Source organism: Phyllostomus discolor, chromosome 1 (genome assembly GCF_004126475.2).
Source record: "Phyllostomus discolor isolate MPI-MPIP mPhyDis1 chromosome 1, mPhyDis1.pri.v3, whole genome shotgun sequence".
Lineage (NCBI taxonomy): Eukaryota > Metazoa > Chordata > Mammalia > Chiroptera > Phyllostomidae > Phyllostomus > Phyllostomus discolor.
The window spans coordinates 216,408,379-216,433,059 of NC_040903.2; the positions used below are offsets into that span (position 1 = coordinate 216,408,379).

General features: G+C 56.4%; 1 protein-coding gene across 2 annotated transcripts in view; it reads left to right on the top strand.

Moving 5' to 3' along the window:
• PPP2R5C (protein phosphatase 2 regulatory subunit B'gamma) overlaps window positions 1-24,681 on the top strand; it is a 46,767-nt gene that overhangs the window by 6,688 nt on the left and 15,398 nt on the right. For both annotated transcript variants that reach the window (XM_028507689.2, XM_028507690.2), the window contains exons 2-8: window positions 13,041-13,151; window positions 14,031-14,123; window positions 14,208-14,338; window positions 18,624-18,683; window positions 20,672-20,780; window positions 22,111-22,164; window positions 24,344-24,514. In XM_028507689.2, the coding sequence (XP_028363490.2) occupies window positions 13,041-13,151; window positions 14,031-14,123; window positions 14,208-14,338; window positions 18,624-18,683; window positions 20,672-20,780; window positions 22,111-22,164; window positions 24,344-24,514 (729 nt within the window). The remainder of the gene's footprint in view (window positions 1-13,040; window positions 13,152-14,030; window positions 14,124-14,207; window positions 14,339-18,623; window positions 18,684-20,671; window positions 20,781-22,110; window positions 22,165-24,343; window positions 24,515-24,681) is intronic.

The window sequence follows — 24,681 nt, forward strand, 5'->3', positions numbered from 1 at the left end:
AAAAATTTTAGCAAGGGTCATGTACATTTGTCATCATCAAAAATCAATAAATATAGCCCTGGCTGGCATAGCTCAGTGGATGGAGCGCAGGCTGGGAACCAAAGTGTCCAGGTTCGATTCCCAGCCAGGGTACATGCTGGGGTTGCAGGCCATAACCCCCAGCAACCGCACATTGATGTTTCTCTCTCTCTCTCTCCCTTCCCTCTCTAAAAATAAATAAATAAAATCTTTAAAAAAAGTCAATAAATATGGTTTTGTTTTGTTTTGTTTTTTCTTAAAAAAGAAGTGTGCTCTCCATATGTGGTGTCATTGCAGTGCTGTTCTTGCCAGGACTCACGTTCAGGTTTCCGGGGAAAGCAGCTCGTTGCCTTACGTCAACCCACGCTGCTCGTGAGCGTGCAGATGCCCACGCACACGGTTTCTTTCGTGCTTAGGGCCTCATCACCGCGTCGCTGTGTGGTGCTCAGAGGGTGGGTGTTCTTGGGTTCTTGAGGGGTCCACTCCCAGACCCCCACGATGGCTGCCGTGTGTCTCACTTAGGATTGGCGTGGGCGCTCTCGTGCTTTTGTATCTGATTCTCACATGTGCTCTGTGGCGGGTCACTTGTTGTGGGGGATGGGAGAGGAAAGAGGGCTTTGAATCGGAGAGGGCAGATCGGCACATTTCTTCCAGGCGGCGACTTAAATCGTGGGTTCCCCTTCCGCTTAGTTGTTAGTTTTGCCGTCAGTGTCACCGGCGTGCGTCATGGGGGCTTGGGCCAGAGCGGCGGGGCGTCAGCCATGCGCCGGCACAGATTAAAGCACCCCGTGCTTTTTGGAGTCCAGAGAATGACTTCTCTACTTCAAATAGTAGTGAGCCGTGCCTTGAAGACTTGCTCTTATTATTTCAAGAGAATTCCCCTTTCTATTATTTGATGTTTTTTAAGTTATAAAAGCAATGAAGGCTTATTTTGTAATAAGTGAAATAAATATAAAATCACAGAAAGTGAAACTTTTTCTTTCCTCCACTCCCCACCCCCCAATTCTGCCTACACCCACCCAGCCAACTTGTATGTATTAGTTTTTTCAAAAAGCTAAGAAAGTTTTGGAAATGACACACGTGTTGATTGTGTGGTGGTGACGGATGTATGCACATGTATCAAGTTGTGCACTTCAGGTGTGTACAGTTAGGTGCATGCCCATTATGACTTGGTGAATCTGAGCGGGGGGCGGGGGGCGTGCTGTTTAAAGCCCCTAAGTCGGTGCGTATTTCTCCCGGTCTAGGGGTGCAGTGAGGGAACCACTGGCCCTGGCTGGGGAGCTCCGCCGGTTGGAGCACCAGCCTGACTTGCCAAGGTCGCAGCTCAGTCCCGGGTCAGGGCACGTTCAGGATTCAACCCATGAGCGCCTGGAGACGCAGAACAGCAAGTCAGTGTTTCTCTCTCCCTGGAAAAAACATACATGCATACATACATATGCATACATACATACACGCACACACACACACACACACACACACAAATATTACTTAAACAGTTAAGGACATTGTGCACCAAGAAGGTTTGGGAACTTAATGCCCAGTAAATATCTTTCCGAACATTTTTTTATTGTCATTCAAGTACAGTTGTCTCTCTCCCCCCCCCCGCCACTGTCCTCCCCCCGCCTCCCACCCTCAATCCTACCCCCCTTTGGCTTTGTCCGTGGGTCCCTTATACAGGTTCCTTGATGACCCTTTCCCACCTCTCCCGTTACTCCCCTCCCGTCTGGTCACCGGCAGTTTGTTCTTTATTTCCATGTCTGTGGTTGTGTTTTGCTTGCTCGTTTGTTTTGTTGTTTAGGCTCCTGTTGAAGGTGAGATCGTATGGTATTTGTCCCTCGCCCCCTGGCTTGTTTCACTCAGCATCACGCTCTCCAGCTCCATCCGAGCTGTTGCGAAGGGTATGGGCTCCTTCTTTCTCTCTCCTGCGTAGAATTCCATCGTGTAAATGTACCCTAGTTTTTTGATCCATTCACTCACTGATGGGCATCTAGGTTGCTTCCAGCACCTGGCTATTGTAAATTGTGCTGCTATGAACATTGGGGTGCATAGGTTCTTCTGGATTGGTGTTTCAGGGTTCTTAGCGTATAATCCCAGCAGTGGAATTGCTGGGTCAAAGGCAGATCCATTTTTAGTTTCCTGAGGAAGTTCCCTACTGTTTTCCATAGTGGCTGCACCAGTCTGCAGTCCCACTAAGTGTGCACTGGGGTTCCCTTTCCTCCACACCCTCACCTGCACTTGTTTGTTGATTTATTAATGACGGCCATTGTGCCTGGTGCGAAGTGGTATCTCATTGTGGTTTTAATCTGCATCTCTGATGGCTGGTGATGCTGAGCATCCATTCATGTCTCTGGACCCTCGGTATGTCCTCCTTGGAGAAGTGTCTGTTCAGGTCTTCTGCTCATTTTTTTTATTGGGTTGTCTATCTTCCTGGAGTGGAGTCGTGTGAGTTCCTTACGTATTTTGGAGATTGAACTCTTATCCTAGGTATCATTGGCAAGTGTATTTTCCCATACAGTTGGTTCCTTTTTCATTTGCTGATATTTCTTTAGCTATGCAAAAACTTTTTGTTTTGATGAAGTCCCATTTGTTTATTCTTTCCTTTATGCTCCTTGCTCTAGGGCACATATCGGTGAAAATATTCCTGTGTAGAATCTGGGATTTTCCTGTCTTTGTTCTCCTTCAGTAAAAATAGCCTCTTTAACAAATGGCATTGGGAGACCTGGACAGCCCCATGACATTTTTTAAAATTAATGTTTCATTCATATACAGCAAAAGTCACTTTTTAGTGAGCAGTCCTCTGAGATTCGGTAAATGCATCTCATGTAAGCAGCACCACGGCCAAGACCGAGAGCAGCCCTCAGCTCCACAAACAGTGCTCGTGCTGCTCCCCTGCAGCCCGGCCCCCGCGTCCCCGTCATCCCCGGCCGTGGCCAGCCTGTCCTCCAGCTCTGCCCTCTTGTCTTTTCCAGAACGTCATGGAAACGGGGCTGTACAGTATGTAGTCCTTGAGTCCGGCTTCTGTCACTTGGCGTAATGTGTTTGGGAGTCATCAACATTGCTGATACATCAGTAGTTTGGTTCCTCTGTTTTCTTTCTTTCTGGGGGGTGGAGGGAGAAAGGGGGAGAGAGACATCAGTCAGTTGCCCCTTGTACACACCCCAACTAGGGACCAAACCTGCAACCCAGGCACATACCCTGACCAGGAATCGAACCTGCAGCCCTTCAGTTCCCTGGACAATGCTCCAAACAACTGAGCCACACCAGCCTGGGCAATAGTTTGTTCCTTTGAATTGCTTAGTAATATCTCATTTTATCGAAGTACCACAGCTCATCCATTTCCCATTTGAGAGATAATTGGTTTATTTCAAATTTTGGCAATAAAACTATAAGTTTCTATGCACAAATTTTGGACATAGGTCTTTATTTAACTTGGGTAAACATGTAGGCTTGAGGTGGCTGGGTCGTGGTGTAAATACGTGTGTAACTCTCCGAGCAGCTGCCAGACCGTTGCGCGGAGCGGGTGCCCTGTTTCCGCACTCCTGCCAGCGGCGCACACGCGCGAGTTCTGGGTGCCCGGGCCCTCCATCCTCGGCGTCCGGTGTCCGTGCCGTCAGGCCTTCCTTCTGTCTTTCTTCGGCTCCAATCTGCACTTCCCTCATTAGCGGTGACACTGAGCATTTCGTCCCTTGCTTGTTTGTCATTTGTATGTCTTTCTGGGTAGAGTGTCTGTTCCAGTCCTTTGCCCGTTTTTTAACTGGGTTGTTTTCTTGTTACGGAGTTAGATTGAGACTTCTTTACATATTCTGGATAAAAATAGTTTTGCTGGTTATGTGCTTCACAGATATTTTCTCCGTCTGTGACTTGGCTTTTTACTTCAACAGTGCCTTTTACAGAGTTTTTAATTTAACTGAATTTAAATGAAGTCAATTTACTATTTGTTTCTTTCGCAGGTAGTAAATACTTTTGGCATAGCATCTGAGAAGTCTTTGCCTCCCAAGGTTACAAAGATTTTCTCCTATGAGTATTAGAGTTTTGCATTTTACATTTGGGTCTGTGATCCACTTTGAGGTTCATTTTCCGGTATGTGGGTGTCCATGCATTCTGTTTGTGGAGAAGCATTTATTAAAAAGACTCCTAACCACTCTTCGCTGAGTTGCCTTTGCCCCTCTCTCAAGGATTGGCAGACCACATCTGCGAATCTCTTCATTCTGTCCCATCGGCCTCGGGACCCGCTCACCAGAGCCATGCTGTCTTCACCATCGCCGCTTTGCAGGGAACACGGAGATGGTGAATCTCCAGCCCTCTGCTTTGTTCCGGAGTCGTTTGTCTGTCCTAGTTGCTTTAACTTTCCCTATACACTTTGGAGCCAGCAACACACCCGGGAGAGGTTTTGATCGGATTGGACTGAGTGTGTGCACTTGGAGAGCACGGACAGCTTGGCATCACGGAACGCCCCCGTCCAAGAACACAGTGTGTTTCCTTCCCCGTTGCGCTCTCCTCCGTTCCATGGTTTCCAGCATTCGGGCCCCACGTGTGTCTCTTCAGATGCATAAGGAAGGATTGCGCTTTGGCTACTGTTGGAATTGGGGCTGTTTATTTTCTGTCTCCAGTTGTTTATGGTCTGTCTTTTCTTGAAGGTAGTTCTATCAGGTCTTACTTCGTGCATTTGGTACATAAATATCAGTGTTGTTTATTGGTCGAATGGGCTGCTTTGTCATTATAAAATGATCCTCCTTATCCCGGGCAATGCTCCTTGCTTCAGAACCTGCTTTGTCTGATGTGAACACAGCGCCCCCAGCGGTCCCCTGACGGGCATCGGCGCGCTAGGCCTTCTTCCACACTCGCGTGGGTGGGCCTCGCTGCTCTGTTCGGCCGGACGTCTCTGCCGTCTGCGTGGGCGTTAAAGCCGCTACGTCCAGCGCGAGCACCGCGGTGTCGGGTCGGAACCTCCGACCTCGCTGTGCGTTTTCCACTCGTCCCATCTGTCCTCCGTGTCCCTTTTCTCTTGGTCTGCTCTCTTCGGGGTCAGCTGAGTGCTTCTCATGACTCCGTTTTATCTCCTTTGTTGGCTTCTTAACTACAACTCTTATTGTTTGATCTCAGTTATTCATTTACCTTTTCAGAAACACGTCTATGCCTTGTCACAGTCACAGTCTCCCCCCCCCGCCCCCCCCCCCGGCGACGGCACACCGCTCCGCACAGACACGAGGGGCTCATGGTGGCGACTTTCCTGTTGTCCCTCCCATCCCTCCCGGCCTCGCCACTGCTGCCGGCGTGCGCTTTACTTCCTTGTGCGTCATAAACGCCACCATGTGCTGTTTTTTGTTTTTAACTATCCTTTAAAGAGGTTTTAGTAATTTCTAAAATGCTCTGCCCTCCCCGATGCCGGGCACTCTCGGTGTGCTTCCCTCCGTCGGGCAGGCACAGAGTCCGCCCGGCGTCAGGCCCCTTGGGCCGGGAGGACGTCCCTGAACGGGCCCCAGCGCGGTCTGCTGGGGGCTGGGTCGTGCCGTCCCCGTGTGTTCCCAAGGCCTTTCCTGAGCTTCGGCGCTGAGATGCGTGCTCGCGGCCTCCAGAACGACAGGCCCCGGTTTCATCTTTTGCAAGGCTTGCTCCACTGTCGTCTCGTTCTCATCGTTCCAGCGAGAAATCCGCTGTCAGTCCTGTCTTCGTTCCTCTGCACAGAGCACGTCTTCATTCCCCTCCGGCTACTCAGGAAATTTTTTGTGACTTTTAAGCAGTTGGATTATGATGTGCCTTGGTGTGGTCCCCCGCTTCGTGTTTGGGGTGCGTGTGTCACTTTCATCGACCTTGGAAAACTATTTGGTTCTCGTCTCTTTCAGTGTCCTTTCTTCCCCTCGTCTGTCCTGCAGAGGCTGTGGTCATGCGTGCAGTAGGTTTTCTCACGTTGTCTTTTCTTTTCCAGCCTTCTGTTTGTTTGTTTCATTTGGTGGTTTCCTTTGCCATCTTCAAGTCCACTGATCTTTCTGCAGTGCTTAACTGGTGTTAATTCCCATCTAGAGAAGTTTTATCTCACACATTGTAGGGTTTTTTTAATTTTATTTATTTTTAGAGAGAGAGGAAGGGAGGGAGAGAAGGAGAGAAACATCAGTGTGTGGTCGCCTCTCACGCGTCCCCCAGCAGGGACCCGGCCTGCAACCCGGGTGTGTGTCCTGACTGGGAATCGAACAGGCCTGCGCTCAGTCCGCTGAGCCACACCAGCCAAGGCTCACACACCGTAGTTTTAATCTCCAGTAGTTTATTAGTGTTTTTTTTTATATCTTCATGTCTCCACCTACCCTTTCTGCACACGCGGAATGCTGTTCTGAAGTCCTTGTCTGCTGATTCTGACATCGTGGCAGCGCCGGGTCGGTTCGGCCGAGTGGTTTTTCTCTCACCACGAGTGGCATCTCCTGCCCCCTGCACGCCTGCTCCTTTCGTGTTGGACACCTGACGCCAAAGCTCAGCTGGTCGAGTGCCATCGCCTCACAGTTCTCTGTTCGTGACCTTGAGAGTCGTGTTGGGATGCAGTTATGTTGTTTGCGAATGGTTTGATTCTTCTAGTTCTTGCTTTTAAGATGTGTTGGCAGGACCGGAGCCACAGCACTTCTGTGGTGTGTTATGCCCATGGCTGAACAGGCATTGCCCCACCCTGAGAAGTACTTACTGGTCCCTCCGCTCTTTCCGGGGGGCTCTTTTCCCAGCCCCCCCCCGGTTTCCTCACACAGACACGGGATCCATCCGCTCTCTGCAGGGGGCGGGGGGGCTCCGCAGCCTCAGTGTTCTCTCTCCACAGCTCCCTGCTCTGGGGCCTTTGCCTTCCGTCCTAGCCACCGCTGCAGCTGGGCTCCCCGTGCTGCAACCTGGGAGTCCTGTCTGGGCAGGAACCTGGGCAGCTGTGGGGCTCACCGCCCTGGCTCCCCATTCTCAGGGGCCCTGTCCTCCACTGCCCGGAAGCCAGTGTCTTCAGAGCCGTAATTCCGTATATTTTCCCAGTTTCTTGATCAGGAAGTTAGGTGAATCCTATCCTTTTTACTCTAAGTGTAAGTCTCTGCTTCACTTATCATAAGAAATTAACACAGCTCTAGCCAGCAAGGATTCTGAACAGATGTGTGCTCGGAGGTTATTGGTGTGACCGGGGATTCCATCACTGTGTACACCCAGTTGGTGGTTAGGGGCAGGGCGTGAGAATGGTCAGCTGTACACACATGTGGCCCTGAGAGGTCCTTTCAGTGTGCTTACGCCTTGTGGACTGCAGAGTCCACCCTTCTGCTATTCTAAAGCATTCCTAAACTCTCTCACATTTATTGCAAAAAAAAAAAAATCAGACTATCTGGTAAAGCAATTATGTTAGAATATAAATGTATTTTCTAGCTGCTGGCTACACAGCTATTCCTTGCAATATTAGACTTTTTTTAATCCCCACCTGAGGATATGTTTTCATTGCTTTTAGAAAGAGAGGGAGGGGGAGGGGGAAGAGAGAGGGAGAGAGGACAGACAGAGAGGAATATCAATTGGTTGCATTCTCTATGCACCCAGACCAGGAATCAAACCCATAACTTAGGTATATGCCCTTCCAGAGAATCAAACCTTCAGTCTATGGGACGATGCTCCAACCAACTGAGCCACACCAGCCAGGGCATAAGATTAGACTTTTTGATTGGTATTTCTCATAACTAAATATCGGGGAATATACATCATTCAGAATCTATGCATAACTAAACTTTGGCCCAAAGTAAATCACTTGAGAGAAACTTCCAAATCCAGTGTTACCTTTAAATAACATTAATTTAATTGAATTATAGGTACAGTAAGTCCTCACTTAACGTCATCAGTAGGTTCTCGGACACTGTGACTTTAAGTGGAACGAGGTGTAACGAACCAGTCATTCCCTGGGCTAATTGATGTGAACAAAAGTTACGTTCTTGCAGCATGTTTCTGGTCACAGAAGTATCACCAAATTTCCAAATGAAGACCCAGAACATTTCTAATTTTAAACATTGAGATAAATGTGAGCTGTGTGGACATCTAAGAAAGATGAATAAAGATGAAATCAGGATTTTCCAGCCTGTTCAGGGTCACGGGTGGCTAAAGCCTGTCCCGGCTGCTCAGGTGTGAGGTGGGATCATGCCGGACGCCCTCCCCTTGCAGGTGAACTCACACCCACTCACACTCACCATGGATGGCGTAGACACACTGTTCACCTTCCATGCACAGCTGTGCGATGAGGGAGGAAACCGGAGCCCGTGGAGAAAGCCCGCCCAGACGTGGGGACCCCGGGCACGCTCCCGCCCCGGACAGCGCCCCGGGTAGGACACGGTTCTGTTTCCCGAAAAGCATTATAACAAGACGATGTTGAGCAAAATGACATTGTTCAAGGAACTGCTGTGTTATCAATTATTGTTGATCTTGTATAAATAATATTTTTATTTCCACAATATCTTTAAGAATATATTTGAGGGACTATAAAATTTTTTATACAGAGGAAAAGGGAGGGAGAAGGAGAGGGAGAAAACCATCAATGTGTGGTTGCCTCTCGTGCGCCCCCTAATGGGGACCTGGCCTGCAACCCAGGCGTGTACCCTGACTGGGAATCAAGCTGGCGACCCTTTGGTTCCCAGGCCAGCACTCAATCAATCCACTGAGTCACACCAGCCAGGGCTAAAAAATAAGCTTTTCAGAGTAAGAATTTAACTGTGGTTCTTTTCTTAAATACCACACCCTGGCATCTGTTTGGAGATCAGCTGCGTTCTCCGAGGGCTCTTGCCATGGAGAAGGTGGGGACGCTGCCGTGGAGGGGGGCCCCGCTCCTCTCCCTGTGTGCTGGCTGCCCGTCTCTGCCAGACGGCGTGACGGCCTGGGAGGCAGTGCTGGAGAAAGATGTCACCCCAGAGCCACCCAGCCGTCAGTTACGTCAGACAAATGTCATGAAGAAAACGGACAGCCTGACCCATGAGCTTAAAATGAGGGGCCTGGCGAAGCCGGGGCCCGGGCCACGCCCCCGGCGAGAGCACACTGCGGCCGAGAGTGCAGGTGCAGTGCTCGCCCGCCCGGCGCTGCCGTCGCTGCGGCGACCGGCGGCAGGTGTTTGAGGGCCCCGTCGGTGCAGCCCCCGGCAGGTGCTGGGGAGGAGGCCGTCAGTGAAGTGTGGCGCGTGGGTCCCCAAGATGACAGCTGTGCGGGAAAGCAGGTGTGGGCTGACCGTGCAGCTAGGAGAGGGGCGGCCTCTCTCTCTCTCTGTGAGATTGCTGCTCGGACTTTTATTGTCCACCTGCATTTTAGTCCCGTCCATCGAGGTAGCAAATCCACTAGAATTCTGTTTTCCTTGCAGTCAGTGTGCGAACTGCCCTGTGGGGGAGTGACGTCCCCCGGCCCTGGGAACGGCCGGTCCCTGCGCCCATCAGGGGCCCGTTGGCCCCCTCATCGGGGCTCGCGTGCCCTCGCCACCGCGGCCGGTCACTGGCCGCGCATCCCTTGGTCACTTTCCTGGCTGTGACCTGGGCGGGGTCCTCCTCTCAGTTATGTCTCCGTGTTGCTTGTGCATGGAGAGGGGGGCCAAGGTTTTACTTTTGGTCTTTGTTGGGTTTTGTGCCCGGGGCCCAGCTGAGATGGTCTGTCTGCTACGTCTGTCGGTCTTTCCACATACTGCGCGTTATATTATTTACAAGCAATACAATTTTTTATTTAAAAGGAAAGGTAGATGGGCTCCCACTGCCCCTCCTCCCCAAAAGGGTCCCTTAGCAACCTGACTCAGAACCCAGCGCTTCTGTTGCGGGAGGAAGGGTGTCCAGGGGGACTGTACCTGGGCCTGTGGTGGGCTCACCTTTACAGACCCTGTGCCGGCAGGTGGAACAGCGTCAGTGTCACAGCGGAGCAGCCCTTGTGGTTTTGAACAACAAACTGAACAATCAGCCTTTCTTTCCTCGTTGTCTCGGAAATTAGATCGTTGGCATTATTCCTTGGCGTGAACCCCTTCATGTCTGGAAGCCCCACGTGCACCCGTGTCCCCTGTGCTGCAGGGGCGTCCAGCACGGGCACTTTATCGCCCCTCTCGGTGGCAACCATGACAGGGACGGAGGGTTCTCCGTGACGTTGCTTTCTGGGCCACTTTGTGTTACATCTACTTCAACAAACCTAGCGATCTGGTGGCCGGTTCTAAGTCCTGACGGTGGAAATGTCCAGAAAGCTGTGAAAGCAGGTGCCTCCTGGCATCCCAGGATCAGAACCATGGGGGTCACAGACACATCCACGCACATGGTGGTGCTCCTCCGTGCCCGGGGCTTCTTCCCCTTCTTCCCCCGTGCCTGGGGCCTCTCCCCTCCTTCCCCTGTGCCCGGGGCTTCTCCCCTTCTTCCCCCATCCCCGGGGCAGACAGGATCCAGACGAGGAAGCTGAGGCTCTGGGCAGAATGTTCAGTGGAGGGTCCTGCTCCTGGATAGAGGCGGCCCAGGGAGGGCCCCCCCCCCCCCGCCCCCCAGGCCATGCTGCACTGTGTGACCCGGCTGTAGCCGCGTCCGCCCCGGTCAGCACGCGTGTCAGGGGGTTTGGGCCAAGCAGGGTGACAGACTGGTGTGATCGAGTCCGACCTCTGGCCTCCAGACCACTGGGGGACACGGGCTCCCCTCGGCTTCCGCGGCCTGATGTGACAAGATCACGTTCCGTGTTACTCGCAGACTGAGCCCCACGCATCTAGACAGCACGCTCCCTCGCACGCACACGGACAGCAGCACCACGGTGCTCAGCAGATTCCACCCTTGAACTTCCATGGGCCAAGACATGTTGCTAGGGCCCCAGCTGGTGTGGCTCAGTGGATTGAGCACTGGCCTTTGAACCCAAGGGTCGCCGGTTCGATTCCCAGTCAGGGCACACGCCTGGGTTGTGGGCCAGGTCCCCAGTACGGGGTGAGTGAGAGGCAACCACACACTGATGTTTCTCTCCTCTCCCTACCTTCCCCTCTCTCTAAAAATAAATAAATAAAGCCTTTAAAAAAAAAAAGAAAAAGAAACGTTGCTAGGATGGAGACCCAAGAATAACTTGAGATGGCCTCCTTTTGCCTCCTCTCCTCTAACCTTGCTTAGACTGAGCACTAGGCTGATGCAGTGCAGCGTGGTGGGGAAGGTGGGTGGGAGTTACAGTGCAAGGCTCGCGTGTGCACCTGAACCCTGTGTTTTGTTAACCAGTGTCCCCCAGTGAGTTTAATAAAAAGGAGAAAATGCTTGTTGCCTAAAATAGATAACTTGCATCACAGAGAGCCGGCGGACCATAGAGCGCCTGGCTCTAGGGTGGCCGTCCTGCCAGGGCACCGCAGGGGGCTTCTGCACTGAAAGCTTGGTCCGAGTCCCCCCCCGCCTCCCGGCTCAGCGTCTGGGGCCGTGCGGGTGCCGGGGGTGGGCTGAGGCCGGCCGGACGCTGCACGTGGGGCTTCTCCGTGAAACTGGGGCCGTGCCACCGCTGCGCGGCCCGGGGAGCCCGACCAGCCCTGCAGAGTGTCGGTCCCAGCACCTTGGAGAGCAGACCGGTGGGGCAGACACGGGGGTCGGGGGTCGCCGGAGCGGTTCGGGACTGTCTCAGGCCTGCGGAGGCCGCCGGGCACAGTGGGCCCCGTGGGCCCCGGGAGGGCTGGACTAGGGAGAGGGTCAGGGGGTGGGCAGCCAACCACGGGGGCTTCCCTCCGCCTCAGGGACTGCAGTGTCACTCAGGCTTTCCAGCAGACTGGGCGTGGCTCGCCCACGGTCCCCAGGGCCGTCTCCTGCACTCAGGTCAGCCACTGGTGGGTGTCAGCCCCGGCCGAGTGCCTCACAGCGACCTCACAGCACGGCCCCACTGAACAGCGGGCCCCCTCATGCCATCCACCACACTGTGGTGTGCCTGACTCTCTCGGCCGTCGCCTGGGACCATGATCTGTGGCCCTTCTCCGCCCCTTCTCCGCCACCCCGGCTGTAGCGGTCCCACCGTGTGGAGCGCTGCAGCTCCAGACTCAGGCTCATCGGCAGGCACCCCCTCTGCGGGCAGCCTGGTGAGACGGGCAGCCTGGGCCGGCCCGGCCCCAGCAGGGGAGGGTGGCCGCTGGGTGTGAGCTGCATGCTCCCGGGGCCTGGACCCACGTGGCAGTCCTCTCTACGGGGTACCTGTGCTCTGGAGACCCTTCCAGAGGGGCAGCCATCTGCCCTTCGCCCCAGACCGGCAGTCCCCATCTGGGTGAGCGGACTGCTAATTTGGCAGGTCCTGGGGGTCTCCACTGCTCCCCCCCACTTGGGTGTTCCCCTCCGATGCAGTGCACCCAGAGTTACGGCTGCCCCGGCCATGTGTTTCTGGCGGCTCCAGGAGAGGCGGGCAGTGGGTGTTCTCGGACACCTCCGCCAGCAGGGACACCGGGCCTGCAGCTGCCATCACCAGGGCCACCCCCTCCACCTCTCGAAGGTGACCCCAGTCTCCAGGCAACTCTCTTGGAGAGGATAGAACTCCCCAGACCACCAGTGCCACCCTCCCCGTGAAAGCAGTGGCCGCCAACTCCCCTTCCTGCACTTTCATAGCCCCGCGAGGACAGAGGGCTCTGCTCCTGGCGACAGTGGCGTCTGGCCGGGTGGCCTGTCCCCAGTGAGGGGGCTGTCTGCGCCCCGTGGTGTCTCGCGTGGGCCTTGGGCTCAGGGTGGCCTGCCCACAGCCGTGCCTCCTGCTGCAGTTCTCCTGGGGGCCCACACTGCGGCTGATGTTTTTTTTTGAGGGTGGGGACGGGCGAGAGAAAGGGAGAGGAGCATCGGTTGGCGGCCTCCTGTGTGGGCCCAGATCAGGGACTGAGCCCACCGCCCGGGCTTGTGCCCTGGCCGGGAACAGGACTGGCGACTGTCCCCTTTGCGGGACGACACCCACCCAGCCAAGCCCCACCCGCTGGGGCTGCTTCTGAGTTTTGACAAAAAAACCACTGAATCAGCTCTCATTAGAATTACTTAAGATCTTTTTAAAATGTTCTTTGTGAATATCTTTAATGTCCTGGTTATAATTGTAGCATATGTGGATTTTAGTTTGCAGTCAACATGTTTCGAACGTTACCACCGTCCTCCAACCCCACGGGAGCAGAATTTGACCCAGAGGAAGACGAGCCAACGTTAGAAGCAGCCTGGCCTCACCTACAGGTACTGAACTCGGGGACGCGCCAGGAACACAGATGCATGTGTTTGCGGGGTCCCCCCTAACGCGGGTGCACTGGCCCAAGGGCTCACTCCAGCTGGTCGCGGGTGGACCTCTGGTCGTGAGGGGCATGGCCCTTGCACCCTTGTGTGTACATGGAAGCGCTTTAGCAGAAGAGAGAACATTGCGCGGTTTTTGTCCGGGGGACGCAGTATATCGACCACAGCGATACGGGGTTGTCAGTGTGTTTCTATGGAAACGGCCCCCGTGCTGATGGCCGGGAGGACTCACACGGACATTGCCGGGTGCGGGGTCCGTAGATGTGATGTGCACCTGTTCTGTGCCCCAGAGCTCAGTTAGGCGGTCCGGGTGGTCCTGGGGGGGAGATGGGGAGAGCTGAGAACCGGGAGGGAACCAGGGGCAAAACAAACAGAAAAGGAGGCTGTCTCAGGAGTGGAGCGCCCCCTCCCACGGCCTCTGGGACCTTCTTGCTGACCAGTCCCAGCTTCCTGTCCACCTGGCTCTCCCCGGACACTTGGAGGTGACGGGCTGCAAGTCCCACCCAGAGTTTGGTCACAGCCCGGCTCATGGCCACTCTGCACAGCGGCCTCCCAGCGGTGTAACGTCAGCTGTGGTGACATCAGCATGGCAGTTACTGTGTTTAAATGCCATTTAAGGAGCTAGTCTGTGGTTCTCAGCCAAACCAGACAAGTACTGTCATCAGTTACAGTTGAATGGGCCATGTAATTTGGCATTAGCTGAGTATGTATACGGCCCTTTTAAGGCTAATATTTGTGACAGGACTCAATGTACGGTGTATATTTAGTCTCCATTTAATAAAATGCCATGTTTTTTGACTTGGTCTTTTTTTTTCTCCCTCCTAGCTTGTTTATGAATTTTTCTTAAGATTTTTAGAGTCTCCAGATTTCCAACCTAATATAGCGAAGAAATATATTGACCAGAAGTTTGTATTGCAGGTAAGGTGCAAACCCGCGGAAACTGCAAAAGCCCTAATTTACAGGGAGAGCCTCCAGTCACTAAGTGTCTTTTTCTTCCCGAAGCTTTTAGAGCTCTTTGACAGCGAAGATCCTCGAGAGAGAGATTTTCTTAAAACTACCCTTCACAGAATCTACGGAAAATTCTTAGGCTTAAGAGCTTACATCAGAAAACAGATAAATAATATATTTTATAGGTAAGTCCGTGAGGGTGGCGTTCCTCTCTTCACATGGTGACGGTCATCTCCATACTCCTCCCCCCGCCCCCTTGTTCCCTCCACGAGGGACCAAGGAGCCACCGGCCGGTCGTGTCCAGCGGCCCTCGTCTGCACCTGCGCCCCCGTGCCGGGCCGGGGCTGGCCCCTCCTCCTCCCAGCCCCCGCCCGGGCCCACCCCCAGCGCCTCGTCACACACCCCGTTTGTGTCAGGGGTCCGTTGGGGGCGCAGGCAGTGATCTGCCCGAAGCCACCCTTCCGTCCTCCTGCAGTTCCTCCATCCTTCCCCGCTGCGTCTCAGTGAGAGGAGGGAGGGAGCAGGGAGAGGACCTCTGGGAAACCTCAGGAGATCTGAGACTCACGTTACAGACTTGGAGACTCCCCGGTGCTCCCTGCTGGGAGCCTCACGTGGAGGCCGGGCAGCTTTCAGCGGCCACGGCCACCCCAGGCCTGCAGGAGCACGGGGCCAAGGCAGGCCGGGCTGGCCGCAGCGCTGCAGCTCATTAGAGAACGTTCCACAGCGTCCTGAGTGCAGTGTCCTGAGCGCGGTGTCCCCCTGGACCCCTGGACCCCAGCCCTCCCCGTCCCGGTCTCAACACCCCTCTGGCACCCCTTCGTCTCTTGGGGGAGCAGGTGTTCAGTCCTGGGTGGGGCCCCTCGTCCCACCGGTCGGGCCCCCTTACGGCCACCTCCCTGCTCCACCCCAGCTCCTGCACGTCAGCGCCCCGCAGCCTGGTTCCGTCTCCTGTGATGCTCCTTTCCGCCAGCCCTTCTCCTCGACCCCCCGGGCCTCCCTCCGGAAGCACCTGCGCGCCGGGAAAGCCTCCCCGGCCTGGCAGGCGGGCCCAGCCTCCCTGCGAGGGCAGGCTTCGTGCCAGCCACTCTGGTGCCCGTCCCAGTGCCAGCTCGCACCCAGCCGTGGTGGCACCAGACAGGTGCTGGCAGATGAAACAGCCGCTGTGCTGCTCTGCCCCGGAAGGCCCACTGAACCCGCAGTGCGTTCTGTGGACACTGGCTTCTCGGGAAGGCTCCCCCGCGGCCCCCAGTGCAGAACGGCCCAGGGCAGTGACGGGCCCTCGCGGCCACAGGCACGGTGTGCGGGTCCCTCTGTGAGGCGAAGGAGCTGCGGTGCCGGAGGGAGAACGACAACCCTGGCCATCGCCTGGAGGGGGTGGCCACAGGCCACGGCAGGAGCACTGCGGAGGCCAGCGGGGTCCCTTAGATGCCCCGACCGAGCAGGGGAGAAGGAAAGGGCCGGGGTGGGTGGGTGGACGGGAAACAGGATCCCGCAGCCAAGACCGACAGCCTCTCCGGGGGGTCTGTCACCAGTGTCTCTCGTGCTATCTGTCACCAGCCTGGCCCTGGCATGCAGCCCAGTGCGTGAGGTCCCCCTGCCCCGCACTCCTGTGCTCCCAGGGTCTGACCCTCTCCCTTATCCCCACGCTGGACACGGCGTTCCAGGGGCAGAGACTTCCGATGTGAGGGTGGCTTCCCTCTGAACACCTTTGGGCCCCCCACACCCATTTCGAGCAGCCGCACACTCAGGACAGTGATGTCACGCTGCCTGTGCCCGGCCCTGGCCGGTGTTCTTGGTGCTGATGAGGCGGCTCCCTGCTCGGCTGGCGTGGTCGGTCACCTGTCAGAACACGGTGCACGTGTGCGTTACTTGGACCAAGAAGAGGCACGTTTTAAATTCAGTCCTTTAGGCCTAAAATTAAAGACCCCCCCCCAAGTAGGTTTTTTGTTCCTAAATACAGGTTTGGTTCAGATAATGGAATCACACATCAACACTGGCATTCAAGAAGCAGAAAGTGTCCCATCCCTTGAGGGACCTGAACCTAGTGACTGAGACACTCTCATAGGTTGCGGCTGGAGAGTTACCGCCGCACAGTGTAGTTCCGCTCTCACTGCAGGGTCAGGGCGGGAGTGGGGTGTTTTCTCTTGACTTCCAGTGAGCTTTTCTGTACTGACCACTCCTGACACACACGGTCAGCAGTGAGCACGGCGCGTAGGCCCCACAGCTGGCCGGGTCTCGGCCCTCCACAGCACCGTCTCCTGGTTTCCCACGGGGGACGGTGACGGAGCAAGGCCTGGGCCGGGCACTCAGCTCCCAGAGTCCCTTGTGGCGCAGGCGCATCTGAGGAGGAGAAGAGCGTTTCAGACCTGCTTGCTCCAGTTCACTGTGTCTGTAGTTTCTCGTTCCACTCGGCGTCTTTAAGGTGTGGTGTAGAGAGAGCCCTAGATACCCGTGGGGCCTGTCGTGGCCAACAGCGGGCCCCAACGGTTAGGTGGCTGTGGCGGGCCGGGCTGCAGTACCCTACTGAGCGACAAGCAGCCCCCCCACCTCTGAGTGGCTGAAAGCCCGTGTATTCTTGCCCACGCTTCTGTGGTCCGCCCGGGGCTCGTCCGCGCTTCTGTGGGGCGTCCATGCACCCCGTTTACTGGTCCCAGCCCCTTGGGCCGGGACTTGGGAGGAAGCCCGTTCGGAGGAGGGCAGCACTCGCCCCACTGGGAAGAGAGGGGTCCCCACCCAGTTTGGGGACTGTCTGCCGAGCATCCTTAGAGCCCAGATGTTCTCGCTGAGCGAGCGAGCGGCCCTCCAGCCCGCCCCGCACCGACCTCCAAGGCTTCTCTCCCCCTCCACGCCGGCCTTTTTGTCTCCTGCCGGGAACGTGAGGAGGGAAACTGTGCTCATTCTTTTTCTGCACCTGCTTGAAGTAGGGTTAAGCTAGTTGGAGATTAAGAAAACAGCGAGGCTGACTTAGGAAATCAAGATGGCTTATACAGCTAAAAGCCGTCCTTATTGAAACAGTAAAGCTGGTGGAGACAGATCAGAAGCATGGTGGGGGGCGCTGGTCAGGCTCCTCTGTGTCTGGGGTTCAGAGTCCCCCCAGATCTCAGTGAGAGATCAGAAGTTGTGTCTAAGTTGTATCAGAAGTTGCTCGGTTGCAGTGTATGCAAAGCTGTGGCTTTGGCCGTGTCACTGTTTCGAGTGTTTCAAACAAGTGAGGCACAAGGGAGCCTTCCAGTGGAGTTCCGTGGAGTTCCGTGGACTCAAGCGCTCCGTGGAGTGGCTGGCCGCGGGGCGGTGGCCTCCTGTGCAGGTGTCACAGGGAGGGTGGTGGCAGTAAAGGGCCGTGTCCGCTGGTGGCTCGGGTGCTTCCGTGGGCCTTCGTCCTCCCCCAGCGGCCCTGTCCCTCCGGGCTCTCCTGCTCGTTCCCACGCCGCCACCAGACTGGCTCCTGCGGCAGGCACTGTGTTTTGCTGACCATGGTGCTCGTGGCACCCAGGTCTCTGTGAGCTGGCCTTCCAGCCTCCACGGGCCGCCTCGCCTGCCCTCCCGCCCCGCTGCCCACCGCCCCGCTCTGCGTCACAGACCTCTGTTCCGGACAAAGCCGCTCTCTCCCCACTCCGCACCCCCTTGTCTGAAATCCGGGGAGCCCCGCCCGTGCGGTGACGGGTCACCTGGAAATATATATACCTGCCTGTGGCAGACCCGCCCTGCAGGGTTCCTTGACGTCCTGTGGGTGCCCGGCCATGTGGTTTCCAGACACGGACGATGGAGTTCGAGTTGCGCTCTCTGTTCATCACCCACTCTTGTCGGGGCTGGAGGTGGGGACCGGTTTCTGACACCCTCGCTTCTTGGGCTGGGTCAGCCCGGGTTGGCTTTGACGCCCCCGGGCGAGCAGGTGCGAGCCAGGCAGGTCGTTCCCCACGGGCCCTCGGAGGAAGGACACGCCTTTCTGTGTCCCACTCGTCGTCCCAGCACGGGAGCTCGGTCCTTCGCCGCCGGCACGGCGTGGGGGATTCTGCAGGGAGGACGCGGGGCGTTCCCAGTGGGGGCCCGAGATTCAGGCGTCCACCCACGCTGAAATGCAGCAGGGAAAAGGGTGGATGGACAGAGGGGTGGACGGACAGAGGGGTGGATGGAGCTGATAAAGCAAACGGCAAGTTGCTCATTGTCGAGTCTGGGTGGTTGACACACAGGTGCTCACTGTAAAACTCTTTCAACTTGCCTTTTTGTTTGAAAACTTTCTAAATAAAAAGGGGAGCTTTTGAGCAGGCCTCGCTCTCTGCCCTCCAGGCTACGCGGAGTGTGTCTGGAGACAAGGAGCGCGCCCCGAGAACGGTTTGCACAGCTCGGTGCGCTGTTGCCGCCTGGCTGCGTGCTCTCCCTCCTGACAGGGCTGGTTTTTATTCGGAGGGTTTTAGCCTTTCCAGCTGTTATCTCACTGTCTGATTCTAAATGACACATTGCCTTTTCCAGGTTTATTTATGAAACAGAGCATCACAACGGGATAGCAGAGTTACTGGAAATACTGGGAAGGTAGGTCGCCTCTGTGTGTATTGGCAGTGACCGGGCGGCCTTAGGTGGGGTTCGGGCCCGGGTGGTCCCATTGCTGAGTTCGGCTGCCCCCCTCCAGAGCAAGGCGAGCGGCACCGCTCTCGGGAAGAGCTGGTGGGAGATGGAGCAGGTGGGCAAGCTCCTGGGTGAGGGTGCGCCCAGTGACAAATGTCTTCCATCTGTATGGCTCCATAGGTAGACTCCCTCTCCTTTACCTCGGGGACATTACTATGGAAACACCAGTTCAATTATTTTCTCAAGAGCACCGCTAAAAATAGTTACATTAAGAGAGTTTATATTTGACACCTAGAAGAATAGATCATTGTACCTTTGAGGGATTGAATAAATGCTAATATTTCGAATTGCTTTGATTTTTATAAATTATTTGTATGTGTACTTTAAAAAAATTAACATTTCAAAAATTTTATCTTAATCCAAGCAAGGTTCTTGCCTGCTATCATCGTTTTAATTGACGGCTGGAGATTTCGTGTCCGGCCTCCTGACCCACGGCCTCCCAGGGCCCCCGGGCTCCGCCGCCAGACGAGCCGGAAGGGCCGTCTCCGGGCTCCCTGCTGGGAGGCGCCCTCATGTGCGCAGCCAGCGGCTCTGCAGAGCCCTGCGGGGGAGAATCCCGTGTGGTCTTCTAAAGATTTTACTTACTTATTTTCAGAGAGAGGGGAAGGGAAGGAGAAAGAGAGGGAGAGAAGCATCGATTGGTTGCCGCTCATAGCACCCCGACCCGGGACAGAACCCACAACCCAGGCAGGTGCCCTGCCCGGGAATCCAGCTGGCGACCTTCACTTTGCAGGGTGATGCCCGGCCCACTGAGCCGCGCTGGTCAGGGCAGGCCTGTGCAGTTGTGCTTAATGCTCCCAAAGCTGTGCTTGCTCTTTTAGATGCAATTTGGGAAAAATGTTAGTCCGCATGGAGACCCCTGTTTTGACCAGTGTCGGCACACGCAGCGGGTCTCTCCCGCGCAGAGCACAGCGAGCGGTTAGGTGGGTGCCCCTCGCGGGTGGTGCGACCTTGGGCAGGGTCCTTACACTCGGCCTGCTTCCTATTCCGCGAAGCGGGAAGATAATTGTCTTCATCGGCTGAGTGAGCTCTTGGCAGTGTCTAGCAAAACATGTCTCTCTCTCTCATGTGCACGCACGCACACACTTATGCACGGTCTCTCCTACCGCGGCTGGGCTTGATTCCTTTGTCTTCCCACAAGAGGGGTCTGATCCTGAGGGTCCCCCCATGTGAAGGAGCCTATTGTCCTTGAGGGCCACTCGAGACTAACCCTGCCCGCAGCACCCTGTCCCCGAGGTTCACGAAGGGCGGGGGAGCGGCCTAGAGGACGCTTGAACCGCTTCTGCAGCTCTGGGTGACATTTATCTGCGCCTGCCCAGTCCTAAAACCAAGTGAATGAACTGCTTGGTGGGAGAGACAGAAACTTCGCTTTGGAGGTTACGGGTAGGACCCTCAGACCCTCGCCCTTTGCTGAAGGAAACAGTTTTCCTGGTGATTTTTAACTGAAGCCATTCTGTGCACACACACTCTGTTCTGTCGGATCAGAATGAGGAGCCGGGAGTTTCTCCTGGGAAGTGCATTCCCCCAGATGGGTGCAGGCCGAGGGGAGGTGCTGGGTGTGGCACACGGAGCTGGGCGCCCCCCCCAGCTGCTCCTGTCTGTGGCCTGAGGGAGGGGCTTCTGCCCCCAGAGATTCCTGCACTGGGTAACACCCTGCAGACCCAGAAGTTCAAAATCACCCTGTAGTTAAAGAGGTGCAATTGACCGTGCTTCCTTGAAGATACTAAATTTTTTTTTTATTTTCTGCTGATACGCTCCTTTTATTGCAAACGTATCTTTTGCTTGCTGGTTTTCATGCTAAAAGCAAAAAATGGAAAGAAAAACAGCAAGACAACTTTTCTTCAGCCTGGAACTTGTAAGTGTTCAAACTTGGCGCGCACTCTGTTCTCTCACAGCATAATCAACGGGTTTGCCTTACCCCTCAAAGAAGAGCACAAGATTTTCTTACTGAAGGTGTTGCTGCCGTTGCACAAAGTGAAGTCTCTGAGCGTCTACCACCCCCAGGTAAGGCCCCGGAACATTCTTCACGCAGCAGCGGCCCCGTGCGGCCGCTGGCCCAGGGGTGCTTCCTTTCTCTGCGTCCTTTCTCGCCGTGTCGTCATCTGTGACTCAGGTGTCGGGGCTCCGGCAACCAATGAAAGGGTGGGAGGGCAAAGAGAGGCTCCTTTTCAGGAAACTCAGAAAAACCTCGGGAAGGGAGGGTTTCAGAATGAGGTCTGAGCGTAGAGAGGGTGCGACTGGTGTGGCGGGAGAGCCGGGGGGCGACCCTGCAGAGGAAAGCCGCCTGCAGCGGCGTGTGAAGTCCGGTGCCTGGACGGGAGCCCGTGCTGCGTCCGTGGCCAGCGGAAAGGCTCGTTTCTGGAACCTGGACTTTCACGGCTCCGAAAACCTGGCCCCTGAGTGGGGACTGACCACTGCATGCATCCAGGAGACCTGGCGTTGCCTTCGCTTTTGTTCTGAGCTCCACGCAGATGGACCCCGGCGAGGCTGGCGGCAGGCACTGAAGACCGGGGGCTCCCGCCCAGCTGGGGCCCGTGGGCCGGCACCCAGGAAGCCCTGCCCCGAAGGCCTCACTCGGGGCGTGTGCGGCGCCGGGCACACTGCGGAGAGCACAGCGGACGCTTGAACGCCGCGTGTTCGGACTGGGCGGGTCCCCTCGGTGGGGGTGGTCCTCAGGGGGCCCGCACGGGCTCCGGGCCCGTGCTGTTCAAGGGTCAGCGGGCGGCCGGGGTCCGCCCGTGCTGGAGGCCTGGGCTCCCCGGGGGCTTCCGGCAGCACGGGCAGCGGCCACTGTTCAAGGGCCACCTCCCTCTTCCCCGGACCATCCCAATGCCACCGGCTTCCTGGGACACCTGTCGCTCAGAGTGTTTTCTCCGACTGCTGTTAACCGGCAAGGTCTTTGCATTACTTTCAGCCCGGGTGGTGTCATATTAGTTGTTCTATATTGGAAGTCAGTAGTTCAGAGATTTAAGGTGGAGTCAGATTTTAATTCCATTTTTCCAAGTTATCAGGTTACTGGTTCATTAGTTTAAAAAAAACAAACAGCAAGAGAGGCCCCCATCAAACCCGAGCTGGTGTATCGGTATTGGCCCGAACCACAGCCTCCTGGTCTCTCTAGCCCCCCTGGTCCTTCTGCAGCTGGTGAGGGAGAGGAGTCCGTTCTGGCCTGCGCTGGGGCCTGTTGCGGGGGGGGGCCGCCCCACCTGGCTGGGGGCACCCCAGGCCACACCCCCTCTCCTCGGGGAAGGTGTTCGACAGTGATGCTGGGGTCCTGGAAACCGTGGTGTCGCTATGGTAGAGCGAGATGCTGACACTTTTCTCCTTCCCCTGTCAGCTGGCGTACTGTGTCGTGCAGTTTCTGGAGAAGGACAGCACCCTCACGGAACCAGTAAGTGCCCCCACCCCGCCCTGCCACCGGCCACCCGCCCGCCCACCCGCAGGGTGCTCACTGCCCACCCCCCGCTGTCTGCTCGGCACGCAGCCGCGCAGCCCTTCCCTGAAGTCGCAGTCCTGATGAGCACACCGGGTGCACCCGGGCATCGCGGGGGCTCAGGGGCGGCCCGCTGGGTGACAGGGCCCTTGACTGCAGTGACGACGTGTGCCCCGGTCGTCCCCTTGTCCCTCGCTGTGCCTGGAGCCCAGGGCCCTGGCCGTTGTCGCCACGAAGCCGTGTGCAGTTTAGCACGTGCCCTTCTCTCGGTCCAGCAGCACAAGTGACTGCCCGCAGGCGGGAGGGACCCCATGCAGTGAGGCCCCGGGACCGCAGGCGGGGGGACCGCAGGCAGTGAGGCCCCGGGACTGCAGGCGGGGGACCCCATGCAGTGAGGCCCCGGGACCGCAGGCGGGGGGACCGCAGGCAGTGAGGCCCCGGGACCGCAGGCGGGAGGGACCCCATGCAGTGAGGCCCCGGGACCGCAGGCGGGAGGGACCGCATGCAGTGAGGCCCCGGGACCGCAGGCGGGAGGGACCGCAGGCAGTGAGGCCCCGGGACCGCAGGCGGGAGGGACCGCAGGCAGTGAGGCCCCGGGACCGCGGGCCCGAAGAGGCTCTCCTCTCAGGAGAGTCCTCTCCGCACGGGAGCACGACTGCTCTCCAATCACTGCGTCGCAAGGGGACGTTACGTGGCTGCTGCTCTGTGTTTAGATTTGTTGGGGGTTTTTGCATTTTATTTTTATTAAAAATACAAAATTTGCCCTGGCTGGTGTAGCTCAGTGCTGGATTGAGTGCCGGCCTGCAAACTAAAGGGTTGCCGGTTCAGTTCCCAGTCAGCGTACATGTGTGGGTTGCAGGCCAGGTCCCCAGTGGGGGTCGCGTGAGAGGCAACCAGTCCATGTATCTCTCACACGTCGATGTTTCTTTCCCTCTCTCTCTCCCTCCCTTGCCCTCTGTCTAAAAATAAAATAAATAAATTTTTTTAAAATAAGTAAGAATACAAGAGCTATGGTAGCCTAGATTAGCGAGATTGGGCATGTCAGGTGCTGGGGCAAGCGTTTAAAGACAGTTTTTAAAAATAACTTTATTGAGGCATAACTCACATACCACACAATTCACCATTTAATATGCACGGTCACTGGGTTTTGGTGTATTATGCCTTTAACTTTTTTTAATTTCCAGTTTTTATAGAGGATGGACGAGAGGGAGAGACATCAGTTTGTCGCTCCCCTTGCTGATGCATCATTCCCTGGTTGATTTCTTCCGTCGTCGTCCCAGTGTCCTTGTTGCTCCCCCTGCCCCGCCCACCCCGCACCGGTTGACTCTGACACGTTTCCTGACCGGGGAGCGAACCTGCAACCTCTGCGGGTTGGGACAGAGCTCTGACGAGCTGAGCCACCCGGCCAGGGGTCAGCCTTTTAAATTGTGGTTTAGAGTACACATGACGTGAACTCTGCCTTTTCAGGTGCGGTTTTAGGTGTGCGACTCGTGGACAGTAATGACACTCACAAAGACGTGCAACCGCGGCCACTGTTCGCAAAGCGTCGTCACCCCTGCCCCCCCATGGGAAACAGCACCCACTAAACCCGCACTCCAGCTCGTTTCATGCCTCTCAGAGGTTTCAGCACCGTTGAAAACACCATACACACACACACATGTGTATATGTGTACACACACACAGTGCCCGCATGTTTGTGTACACGTGCGTCCGAACGGTCAGCGGTGGGAGAAGCGGACTCTGTGCACGTGCCTGTGCTGCCGGCAGTTTTGGAACCGGCGCTGCGGCACCGAGACCGCCAGCTCTCGCGCTCTGCGTGTGTCCCCTGGCCCCTCCCCAAACGGCCCTGACTGCCTGCCTTCCCTGCCTGTTGAGAGGGCCTGGCCCTGGAACTGGTCGGTCGCCGTGAGTGAGTGGGTCACGCCCATTGAACTTGCGGTTCTAAAGCGTGTAAACCCAGACCCCCCACTTTACAGCCAGCTTCTCCAGCCGTACAGCCCAGGCAGCGAGTGGCGGGTCCCCGTCCCTCCTGCAAGGGGCCAGCACCGCCTCACTCTGCGGCTCTGCGGGGAGGCGCCAAGCCAGCGTCCCCGCGCCCGCCCCGGGACGTCACCCGCCGCGTGCTGTGTCCCCCCAGGTGGTGATGGCCCTCCTCAAGTACTGGCCCAAGACCCACAGCCCAAAAGAAGTGATGTTCCTGAACGAGTTAGAAGAGATTTTGGACGTGATCGAACCCTCGGAATTTGTCAAGATCATGGAGCCGCTCTTCCGGCAGTTGGCCAAGTGCGTCTCCAGCCCGCACTTCCAGGTACGGGCTCGGGGGTGCGCGGGCACGCGGGGGCAGGCGGTGGCTGCGGGGCGAGCTCCCCTGGGGGAGCGGTGTCAGGTTCCTAGGTGCGGCCGGTCACGCCGTGCTGCTCATGTGATTTGAGGGTAAACTTCGAGGTTTTACTTTTCATCGTACTTCAAAATAAG